General features: G+C 49.6%; 1 protein-coding gene across 1 annotated transcript; it reads right to left on the bottom strand.

The window, feature by feature from the left end:
* Positions 1-3,660: 3,660 nt before the first annotated feature.
* Positions 3,661-9,915, bottom strand: LOC119406274 (uncharacterized). The gene is made up of 2 exons (XM_037673007.1): positions 9,018-9,915; positions 3,661-3,719 (listed from the first exon to the last, which is right to left on the bottom strand). Exons 1-2 carry the CDS (start codon positions 9,913-9,915, stop codon positions 3,661-3,663), a joined length of 957 nt encoding a protein of 318 aa, XP_037528935.1.
* Between the last annotated feature and the right edge of the window lie 2,423 nt (positions 9,916-12,338).

The raw sequence follows: 12,338 nt of genomic DNA, 5'->3' as shown, positions 1-12,338 counted from the left end.
ATTAATGTCGTAAGCGATATAGAAACCTGTTACAATTAAATTTCCCGTTAGGCTTTGTCAACTTGGTGTTGACAAAGCCTTCACCTGACATGGCTAACCCCTAAACAGCTCCGCTGTTTAAGGGTTAGCCATGTCCGCGGCTTAAACCCTTAAATTAGCCATGTCCATGGTTTAGCCATGTCCGTGGAAGGTCTCTGGTTGTCATGCAGAGGCACCTGACCCGCAGATTCCCCACTGGGTCACGTGGCCTTGCGATGTGGCGAGAGGGGCTTGCTAGGAAGGGGAAAGGGATGCGCCTCGGCGAGAATGATGAAGAGAGGCTCGCTGGGAGGGGGAGAAGTTTGAGGAGCGTCGTGGTACTACGGTCTAGAGACCGCAGTGGTACACTCTTTCGGATGGGGAGAGGGCGTACATGCAACGACGACCGTCGAGACGGGCATGTCATGCGCAGCAGCAGCGCTTGCAACGCTGCTCGCGTTCCAATGCAGCCGTAGTAGTAATTGGCGTTCTGGGCGAGTTGCTGGGTGGAATGCGCCATGACCGCACTGTAACGCTACCTTAGCGTTCCAGTGCGGCCGAAGAACCTAACCTGAAGAACACAGAAATCCTTAGTGTGAACTGCCGAAACTTAGAAGCAAAATATAATGGGCGACAGCAGATGCAATAATACAGACAGATGCAATGGTGCAATAGACCAGGCACGTAGGCAAGGGGGGGGCCCGGGGGGCCCGGGCCCCCCCCCCCCCCCCCGAAATTCCTCCAGCATTTTATATTCCTGGGCAACTTTTTTTCTTTTTGCCATGAAAAAACCTTCTTTCGAATAATTAGGCCTTGGGCCCCCACCCGAAAAAAAATTCTGGCTACGTGCCTGCAATAGACGTCAGACTCTGGAGTTTTCAAGACGCGTCGCGCCACCTGTCGGAGAAGTATTGGGTAGTACGAAGACCGACTACCTCGCACAGTTTGCTGTAGGACCAGGTGCAACAAGCGAGAGCGAAACAATGATTGAGCTTAATATCGCGTGTGTTTGCGCATTTAACACTCAGAACGAGAGCTGTGAATTTATCCCTGCTAGTCGGACGCGCCACCGAACCGTCATGAAATGCCTGCTGGATCACTCGCCAGAACGACGGCGAAAACAACAGCAGACGAGACCGCGCCGCACGCTACGAAGAAACGCCACGATCGACGCTCTGTTGCTTTGTGAATGGCCATGCACGTAAAGGACTGGATAGCAACGTTCAGTTTTACCCACGGTGTAAGAAAAATAATTTAGGTGTGGACACTCCGCCCGACGGCGCGTCCACATAATGTTCGCCTCTTTCCTCCTCTCGGCCCCCATGTCGCAGCGCCTCCCACGCAACCGCGGCCGGTGCATGTACTATAAAAGGCGAGCTGCGTGCGTAGCGTCCGTAACGGCGTTGCGCACGTGAGAAGTCAGCGAGCAGAAAGACTGCTCACGCGCTCTAAGCAAGACGCCGCGCTTTTACGTACGCAACGCAACGTAAGAAGTATAATCCTTTTTTTTTTTTTTTTCTAACGCCGTGCAGCCAATTTCGGCGTTCGCCGCACGTCGCATTTTTCGGTCGCGAGCACGGTCGCGAGAAACGCGGTATGCGTTCCTTGCTCTAGTTGCTAGCGTGCACGGTTAAAAAAAATGCAATGAGGTGAAAAAAAATGAAGAAAAACGCGCGTTCGCCTCGTCGCAATAGGTTTCTTAAGCCCCCATGTCGCAGCGCCCCCCACGAAACTGCGGCCGGCGCATGTATTAAAGGCGAACATTATCTGGACGCGCTCTCCATCGCGGCGGGCGGAGAGTGTCCACACCTAAATTATTTTTCTTACACCGTGGTTTTACCGATTTCCACAGCTTTCGTACGAAGCAGAAAGGTAAGAGTGTTGGATACGGGCCGTTGTGAACGTGTTGGGTAAGCGAATTACTCGCGGTCTCCACAGCCGGTCGCATGAGAAGGTGTGACAGTGTGGCTCAGCTCTTGTTGTTTTGCGTAGCCCTGATGGAGAACCGTGGTCACCTTGACTATGAAGCTCTGCAGAGGCTCTGACCGCGGTGAGTGCCGTGTAAACACATAGTGAGCAGCTAGAGGCAGACTGAAGACGCGTGATACGCACACCGCGAGTTGGTCGTCACTACACAGCATCGCGGGTTTTGAAGGTTGAGAGTTCTGGTTCTAACTAGCTAACACGTGCGTCATACAAGTAAATCGCAAAATGTTGGTCGTGACCACCTTCAGGTTTGTTTTGCCCGTGGCCTCCGCGGTTGCCGTAGCTATCTCGGAGGCCACGGTTTTGCCTTTGGTTGTACACGCACGTATCCCCATTTGCGGTATATACAAATGGAAGACGACCATCAAGAGACCATTTGAGGATGCGTAATAAAACAGCTCCAATGCACAGGGAACGAGTGATGAATTAAGGGAGAATACAACTGAAAAGGCGAAAATCGCCGGGGTCATTCGTCTCTGATAAAGCGAGTTTTGGAGCACTGATCGCAAGATACATAGCTAAGTAAATTGATCGTGTATGTACTTCATCGCTTTATCGTTACGTATATACCCGATTTTAACGCATTTAGGCGCTAGAGAACGGATGTCGGAGGGCTTGCCTCGAACTCGATGTCGTGCGATGCTCGCTTGTTTTTTTTTAGCATCTAACATTTAGCTAAAGCTCCCGCTTTAGTTAAATGTTACACAGCCACAACATGACGTGAAAACATGCACGGAAATCCTGAAACAGGGTAACAGCATTGAGAAGTCATTCATTTATTCAACTACTCGTTCATTCGTTCTTTCTTTCAATCATTCCTTCCTTCCTCCCACTCTTTCTTTCTTTGTTACTTTCACTCATTCTCTCATTCCTTCCTTCATTCTTTCATGACCTCAAGCGTCTATTTCCCCATCTCCTCCATACTCCTGTTAGCGTTCGCGTTGCAGAAGCAAGAAGCACACAGGCGCATGAGCACGCTCATTTACTTGATACATAAACATGAAATGTCTAGGGCTACTACACTGGCTGTAGCGACCGCTATTATGGAGAGGGCGATTTTTGGTGCTTGTACGAATTGAGATAGGCGCCTTTAAATATTCTGGCTGAAAGCGACATTTCTAGCTCGAAGCACTTGATAAACTTTGCGGTGAGCTTCGTTTCCGGCCTCGTTTTCAACCTTTTTATGAAAACGATGCAGTCGGGGGCGTAAGAAATATTTCGCGGGAGGGGGGGGGGGCGGTTCCATCACTCTACGTGTGTTCGTGCGTGTGTTTGTATACGTGCGTGTATACGTGAAAAACTAAAACGACCAATAAAGGGAGACCTGAAGAACTGTGGCATGCGTGCGCTCCACTTCTTCCTCGTAATGTGAGCTAGAATATCGGCTAACCAATTTCCTTTTCTGCTCTCGAATAATAAATACAATGAAATGACTAACAAGGCCGGAAAAGGGGACCGCGAACCGCGGTGACCGCAATTCGCTAATAGCCCCGACCGCGAGACACAGGATACAGGAGCGACGCGAAAGACATCCGCCACACAGCCTCCTTCGAAGGGTGCCGAAAGGGCCAATCAACGACATCTTCGCGTGAAGACAGGCAGCTGTCACCGCGAGCGGTGACCCGGGCCGCGCACGCTTGTGCCACGCTGCTACGCTCACGCCAGGGACAGACGCGCGAAGGCCCCTGCGGGGTGCGTGAGCGCCTCCTCAGCTGCTAAAACAAACATTTGGGTCAAGTCTCACAACAGTCACATTGCGAGCAATGCAGCGGACTGCCTGAAGTGACGGAAGCGCTCGCCTTTGAAGTGTGACCGTTGTCCTCGTTCGACCGACGTGGCATTTTTGTTCTTGTGCTTGTTTCCTACTGGCGTGGGTATATTTTAAGGCGAAAGCCTTGGATGCCTCATCAAACGCGAAAAATGACCGGCGTCCCGCGTCAGCGGCGTCAACACGAGCGATGCGAAAAATCATCATCACGTGACGACGTCACACTGACGTCACAGATCGCCGAAATCTGTGACGTCATCAACCAACTAAGCATCAGTGTTCAAGCGAAAAAGTATACCTCTTTCAGATCAATAAGTCATACCGGTAGTCGCTCATCACGAGTAATCGTTGCTGGGACACGAGTGCGGTGTTCCCTTTAATGCTGTCCACGACTGTACGCATCTTTGCACCATGTCACCGAGGGGCCCCGTCCTGTTAGGTCTGTCTAATGCAATGTGACGGAACGCGCGAGGCAGGACTCGATAAGCGGAAAATCAGTGCGGTCACTTGACGACAAAAAACCGGGTTAAAGGCTTCTATATATACAGACGTGAACCATTTATACGCCGCGTGCGGCAGTTCGTGTCAACCCGGTTCGTCACAGCTGTCGCCGTCAAACTGATACGCCCGTTAATTGTGCGCACCTCGTTAAACTCCTTTTGTCAAAGTCCCGGTCGCCAAGACTGACTTCCGTAAGACGTCTTAGCTTTCACGAAGAATATAAAAACAAGTTACACACGAAAGGCTCTGCGCAAATAATGGAAGAATGCAGTAAGGAAGGAACAAAAGTAATTAAGCGACGATTTTAAATGGGGCAAGAAGCAAGAATAAAAAGACGAGTGTGCAATCGAATGAAACAAACAAACAAGAATGAACGATAAAAGGAATGTGTACACGAAAGAAGGGGAATTCTAAGGGCTCGTTTTTCTTTGTTAGACACAACATTAATTAGAACTCTCATACAATCAAGCCAAGGAAAGTATAGGGGGTGGTATTTGTAGTATTTGTGATATAAATGTGAAGAAATTAAAGTGGACGAAAAGATAACTTGACGCCGGCAGGGACCGAACCTGCAACCTTCGAATTAAGCTTATACGGTGCTCTACTACAACAATTACGGTAAAAGGAATGTATTGAATGATGGTAGGAAGGGAAAATGAAATCAAGCCATCTATCTACTTTTTTTCTCACCCTCCTTCACGGCTAACTGGGAAACAAAGATTCATTCATGCATTCAATAAAAAAAGCAAAAGAAACATCTACGAAGCGGAAGGCTGTCCTGTTCTGTTGTACGCATTTGTTGCTGCGCAGACAATTGTAAGGCTAATCTATATTGCAATGGTGTGCAGCAAGGAGATAAGACAATAAAGGAATAAGTATGTTCACCGCCGCGCACCCCGCCCCTCTAGCGGTCGAGTGCGAAAGCAAAAAAAGCTTCGAATGGGTGCAAAAATTAAAGTGGCAGCGATGACGTGTTTTCTCACAACGGCCTGTCTTTGGACCCCCAGCCATACTGGAGACCTATAGCCACTGCCATAGGTTTCAGGATCTTCGTGGATCAAGGTGACAAGTACACAGCCCTCTTGGAATGCAACATCAGGGGTCCTCGCCCACCATTATCTTCAAAAACCTGCGTGGCTATAAACTTGCACTTTAAAACAATGATGGTAGAGGTCATATTAAGTAAAGGTATACGGGGCAGACTTGTCACCCTCCTTTTATGATTCGGGGTGGGGGAGGGGGGGTTGGCACTCCCCCTCCCCCTGCCACCCCTCTGCTCTCGCCTATGGCTGTTTCCTACAATAGATGGATGTTCTGGTCTAAAGAGATGAGTAGCACTGGCCACAGTCTAAGTTATTTTCGTATTGTGATGGTCCGAAATCGCTTTGTCGGGACGCTGATGCAGCGCTGACGGACGAAGACGTAGAACAGAGAGCACAGGACGAGCGCTCTGTTCTACGGCGTCGTTTTCTAGCGCTGCATCAAACGTGCAAATATTTCAACTATAGTCGAACTTTCCATTCTAATGCTCAGTTTGATCTCTGGCATTTCTATTTATTAAAGCTAAAGCCCTAGGTGCCTCAGCAAGCACGAAAATTGATTGGCGTCCCGCGTCGGCGGCGTCAACGCGAGTGATGCAAAAAGTCATCACGCGATGACATCGCCCATGACGTCATCATTACGTCACATATCGCCATAATTTGGGACGTCATAGTGACGTCACGTGACGTAACATCACATGATAACGTCAAAACATGACATCGTAACTTGGCCAAAGGTGTGCCGATCACGGAGGCAGTGCAAAACCAGGTGCGGTGCCTCCGATCCCGGAGGCAGCAAAAACCACATTAGGGGCAGATAGCTTTCGTAGGGTGGCGGGGCAGGATCAATACATCGACTGAGCAGAAGTCCCGTCGTCTTGGGTCAGTGCATAGGGGACCCTGTGAGTTTTTGTAGTTATGTGGTGCTCGCCCCAGATACTGGCCCCTGCAGAGAGACGGGTACGTCCCAACCCCTTAAGAAGAGAGAGAGGGCAAGAGGGAAGGAGGAAGGGAAGGAGAGTCTACAGCATCCTTAGAGTCAAGACCTGAATTAAAAACCGCATGACCGAAGGGTCGCAGCAGCAAATAGAAACGGGTTGACTGAGTCGCTGGTGCTGCTAAATGCGCTGCGCATTGAGGGGAAGCGAGGGGGCATGGTCGCATTTCGAACGTGCATTGTTTCTTTCTATAGAGTGACGTGTCAAGCCTTTCTCTTGATTTGTTTCGGAGACCCAGTATAGCACGTGGCACTGGTCGACGTGTTTGATTTAGTTTTGCTTTTTCTTTCTTTTCTTCGGAGTGAAGAAGGCTGCCAGGGACGATGCGTGCCTCTGATCCCCGCGCACCCATGAGAGACATGTTCTATATTCTTCCCTCCCTTGACCCAAAGCAAAACATTAATTAGCAGAGACAGGTAAGTGACCCATGCCGTTGAAGGCATGACTTGAATCTCTCTCTCTCTCTCACTTTTTTTTTTTTTGTGCATGCGCTAGGGAGACCGAAATTAAGAGCCGACTTCGCAGTGGCTTAGGATGAACGCCGTGTATGCTCAGGTCTCTGAATGAATTCTGTGTGAACTTTAGTGTTACTGACTGGACCTTGTGCTCAAGTGTATTTCCTTATCGCTTGACTTAGCGACTGCGTCGTGACCCACCTCGGTGGTCTGCTGTTTATGGTGCTCGACTGCTGACCCGAAGGCCGCGGGATCGAATCCCAGCCGCGACGGACGCATTTCGATGGAAGCAAAACACCAAAATACTAGAGGTCCTTGTGCTTTGATTTAGGTGCACGTTAAACAACCCCAGGTGGTCGAAATTTCCGGAGTCCTCCACTACGGCATCTCTCAATCATATCTTGGTTTCGGGACGTGAAACTCCAGTTGTTATTATCATTAGCAGCTGCGCGTTTCATCTATACGGGTTGTCTGTAAGTGCGATATTACGGGATCTTTTTTTTTTTTTCAATGCCGGCAGCCTTCGTTATTAGTGTCACGCGCACCGAGTGATACTTGTTTCTCCTAATTTCCAAGCATATCCGATCAAGCACTTACATCCTGTTTTCGGAATATTCATAAGAATGATTCTAAACAATAGAAATCGATAGTTCTGGTTTATGTTAAGGGTTATATTGGATACATGTGATAACGGTGCATAACCTTACTTAAGATAAGGAGCAATTAACTGTGAGGTTAATTAATGAAAAGCAATCGAGTTCACTGAAAGATCGTGAGAGGCTGGGATTTTTGCGGCGTCTGGCGGAGCAGGTCTCAACTTCGTCCTTATTTCTACATGGCCTCAACTTGCAAAGCTCTGCGGTTTGACACAGCATCCGTTTAGCATCCGCATTGACCCGGCCAAGACGATGGCGCCATTGACACTCCAACCGAAATCCCCTATAAATGGCACCCGGAGGGAGGGCGTCGCGTCCCCGGGGCACACACGATGAACGGGCATTCAATGCCAACAGCACGCAGCGAGACTCAACCCCGCGCATTGCGACAACGGTCGCGCATCTTTAAAAGACCCGGGGGTCGAGAAAAGGGTTGCGCGGGCCGAGGTGACTGGCACGGAATGCGTTCGCTGCCCGACGAGTTGATCAGCCTCCTCTCTCTCTCTCTCTCTCGTCTTTTTTTGCACGCCAGACAACATTCACTCGACTACGTCGCAAGCCTGAGACGCCGGATCGTGACGCGCCTCTGGAAAGGGTTAGGGTTCCTTTGAGCTGAGTGACAGCGCGAGTTGCGAAGCGCACGTTTTACTAAATAGCCTACTTCTGATTGTTTACTTTTTCTTTGGAAGCCTTCAGTGTCCTTCTACAGGCTATTTTTGGGAATGCGTTTAAATGACATCATATGGGGTTGTTAACGTTCAATTATTTTTTTATCTGTATAAGAGCCGAATGGAGTTGTGTGCTGGACAGAACTGGTTGATACATTATTGGAACGGAGTCAAACAGCGCTTCAGACACGACGAACTCAGAACAACGGACACGGCCGGCGTATTTGTTCTTCGTCCTATCTGAAGCGTTCTTCAACTGCGCTCGGCTAAATGAACGGTACTACAGTAAACCAGCGTACACGAATACGGTTGCACGTATGAACTCGGCTTTTCGTGACGCTGTTATAGTTTTGACGTCACGACATGCAAAGCTGGGAAATCATTCGTGCGAAATTCCATCGCAAGGTGACGCGGCGCAAATAATGAATAAATGTCTTATCCGCTGTACCATCTGTTGAGCTGTGACCCTGCAATGCTCACTGTATCGTGTACTCTCGATAAAATTGCTGCCTCAGAATTATCGTGCAAGCATGGGAAATATATTAGTTAAAGGGATCCGGACACCGACCAAATGATTTAAAAACGAATGTACTGACGTTTCGGCTCCCCCACGGGAACCATGTTCACAATAAAAGATCGGCACAGCAGTTCGCCCTTTTTAAGTGCGGCGCATCACGTGACCAAAACACCTGGCGTACATCGGAGGAAGATTACCCTCGTTGCGATTAAGGGTGTGCGGCGTAGTTTGGATGAACAAGGACTCCAGATAAAGGCGTGTAGCACGATTTTTTTCCTTGGCAATCACACGGGCGTCTTTCCAGCTGATAGCGTGTGACGTAGTTGCGAAGTGTTCGGCCACGGCATTGGACGCAACATGTTTATTCGTGACGTCATTCTTGTGCTGTTGAAGTCTTGTCTTGAAGTTGCCGGTTTCCCCCACGTAGACGTAAGGGCAGTCCGCACAGGGGACGACGTACACAACACCCGGGTACCTTTCCTTTTCAAGAGGGCCCTTCACACGTACGAGTTCGTGCCGGAGCTTCCTGGACGGGACGTGCGCAGCCTGCACGTCATAAGACCGCAGAACTCGTGCAAGGGGCTCGCTTACTCCCGGAACGTACGGAATTGCGGCCCATTTCTGTGTAGGTCCAGATTGGGCGGGCACTGCACGAGCCAACTGGCGCCCTACTGAGTCAATTAGGTACTCAGGGTAACCACACGCCATCAGCTCCTGCCGCACCAGTGCATTGTCACCCGCACGGTCTTCCCCTGTCGTGCATACCCTTTCCGCCCGACGAAGAAGAGAGCCGACAACGGACCTCTTTTGCGAAGCCGGGTGCACCGATCTGTAGTTGAGGTAGCGGCCAGTGTGAGTGGGCTTCCTAAACACCTTGAACGACAAGCCTGAGCCATCGCGTTTCACCAGGGCGTCCAAGAACGGTAGCTGGCCCTCAGACTCCGCTTCGACTGTGAACTGAATTGCTGGATGCATACTGTTGAGGTGAACCGTGAATAGGTCGAGGTTCTGCCGCTGCAAAACACTGAAGCAGTCGTCGACATACCTCAGAAAGCACTTCGGTTTCGGCGTAAACGAGGAAAGTGCCCGAGCTTCAATAGCCTCCATTGTTAGGTTAGCAACAGTCACCGAAATCGACGCCCCCATCGCCGCACCGTGTAACTGCCGGTAATACTTCTTCTGAAAGGTGAAATAGGTGTTCGACAGGCAAAACTTGAGTAGCCTGCCTAGGTCGTGCACTTCGAGGGGAGATCGCTCAGGCAATGTCGGGTCCTTGTCGAGGGCGGCAACGCACACATCCACGGCCATGTCTATGGGTACACTCGTGAAAAGTGACACAACGTCGAAGGACTTCGTCCGGATCGACTATTGTGTCTTTGACCTTTTCGATGAAGTCATACGTGTTGCGTATATATAGGTAGCACCTTTGCCTACCAGGGGCGAGATGACCCTATGAAGAAAACCTGACAGCCTGTAGAGCGGGGAGCGAGTGAAGTCCACTATAGGCCGCAGGAGGATATCGGTCTTGTGTAGGCTTTGTGAGGTATGTCGGTAGGCTTTGTGAGGTATGCTTCGGTAGGCTTTGTGAGGTATGTCGACGACTGCTTCAGTGTTTTGCAGCGGCAGAACCTCGACCTATTCACGGTTCACCTCAACAGTATGCATCCAGCAATTCAGTTCACAGTCGAAGCGGAGTCTGAGGGCCAGCTACCGTTCTTGGACGCCCTGGTGAAACGCGATGGCTCAGGCTTGTCGTTCAAGGTGTTTAGGAAGCCCACTCACACTGGCCGCTACCTCAACTACAGATCGGTGCACCCGGCTTCGCAAAAGAGGTCCGTTGTCGGCTCTCTTCTTCGTCGGGCGGAAAGGGTATGCACGACAGGGGAAGACCGTGCGGGTGACAATGCACTGGTGCGGCAGGAGCTGATGGCGTGTGGTTACCCTGAGTACCTAATTGACTCAGTAGGGCTCCAGTTGACTCGTGCAGTGCCCGCCCAATCTGGACCTACACAGAAATGGGCCGCAATTCCGTACGTTCCGGGAGTAAGCGAGCCCCTTGCACGAGTTCTGCGGTCTTATGACGTGCAGGCTGCGCACGTCCCGTCCAGGAAGCTCCGGCACGAACTCGTACGTGTGAAGGACCCTCTTGAAAAGGAAAGGTACCCGGGTGTTGTGTACGTCATCCCCTGTGCGGACTGCCCTTACGTCTACGTGAGGGAAACCGGCAACTTCAAGACAAGACTTCAACAGCACAAGAATGACGTCACGAATAAACATGTTGCGTCCAATGCCGTGGCCGAACACTTCGCAACTACGTCACACGCTATCAGCTGGAAAGACGCCCGTGTGATTGCCAAGGAAAAAAAATCGTGCTACACGCCTTTATCTGGAGTCCTTGTTCATCCAAACTACGCCGCACACCCTTAATCGCAACGAGGGTAATCTTCCTCCGATGTACGCCAGGTGTCTTGGTCACGTGATGCGCCGCACTTAAAAAGGGCGAACTGCTGTGCCGATCTTTTATTGTGAACATGGTTCCCGTGGGGGAGCCGAAACGTCAGTACATTCGTTTTTAAATCATTTGGTCGGTGTCCGGATCCCTTTAACTAGTATGTTTCATCCCGGCGAGACGGGTTTCCGTCATACTCTCAACTTCAAGCATGGGAAACCTACAAAACGCAAACCGCATATATAGGCTCATTATTGACAAGAAGGTTCTAAGCTTTGTTGCGGATAGTCCTGAAAAACAAATCTGTAGCAAATAATGAATCAACGCACTAATTGTTTTTTTTTTCATACCGAAAGTGTATTGTTTTTTATAGCACGGACGCACGCTCCATAACCAGGTGTAATGGTAAATAATTGTTCTGATTTTACTTAACGCATATAACGAGTTTGGGTCCATTACAGGGAGAATTTTGCCATTCCAAATGCACTGGCCTGAACCAGACACGACGGCGCTACCTGAGAACAGTGGGCCTTCATCCAACGAGACCACCGGACTACGATTTGTGGCTCTATGGGCTCCGCCATAGAGCACTGTTGATGTATATAGCGGAAACCGGCCTCTATCTGTATATTTAACTATGTATGCCGTTGGGCAAACTTTCGAAATGAAAAAAAAAAGAGTAGCTCGGGTATACAGACTACTCCCCTTGGTTTTTCCGCGCCAAACTATTTCAAGCACAGGGCCCCCATATTCGCAAAAAGCTATTACGCACCAATGAGGACTGCCTCGTAAGAGAATATTCGAGCCAGTATCCGCAAGGCTCGGTATATTCCTAATGAAGGCAGCCACTAGCCACCATAACAGAATTTTACACGACAGCGGGACTAAAACAACTAGAACATAACGCGCTAGTTGCCTATTGGCATTTTACAGCGAAGCTATTTAGGCTGTCGGTAACTTGTGCTCCGTCGTAAAAAGCTATCATCATCATGAACCGGCACGCGTTCTTTTCATTCTCTTTACAGTGAAGTTGTTTAGGCCATCAACCAGGATTTTGGCGGCCGCTCCAAATCTTCCAGTGAAAAACACCGTATGTTTCTCTGTCAATGTAAATTTATGAATTGATCCCAAATAAAGATCCACAATCCCGTCTTGTCAGCTAAGCCCTTCATTAAGAACATCAGGAAGAATTGTTTGCGTAGAAATAATTAAGCCTAACGTTCCGTTTCTTTGTCGCTACATATAGGTAAAATACTAAATGAATAGGATGCTGAATTCCATC

The sequence above is a fragment of the Rhipicephalus sanguineus genome, chromosome 10, assembly GCF_013339695.2.
Source record: "Rhipicephalus sanguineus isolate Rsan-2018 chromosome 10, BIME_Rsan_1.4, whole genome shotgun sequence".
NCBI lineage: Eukaryota > Metazoa > Arthropoda > Arachnida > Ixodida > Ixodidae > Rhipicephalus > Rhipicephalus sanguineus.
This window is presented reverse-complemented; position numbering and strand designations above follow the sequence as displayed.

Excerpts from the sequence above, each read along its gene's own strand:
- LOC119406274 (XM_037673007.1), bottom strand. The coding sequence starts at position 9,915 with ATGGCCGTGGATGTGTGCGTTGCCGCCCTCGACAAGGACCCGACATTG. Across the intron at positions 3,720-9,017 it reads CGTCTACGTGGGGGAAACCG|CAGCTGAGGAGGCGCTCACG; the intron begins GCAACTTCAAGA and ends TGTTTGTTTTAG.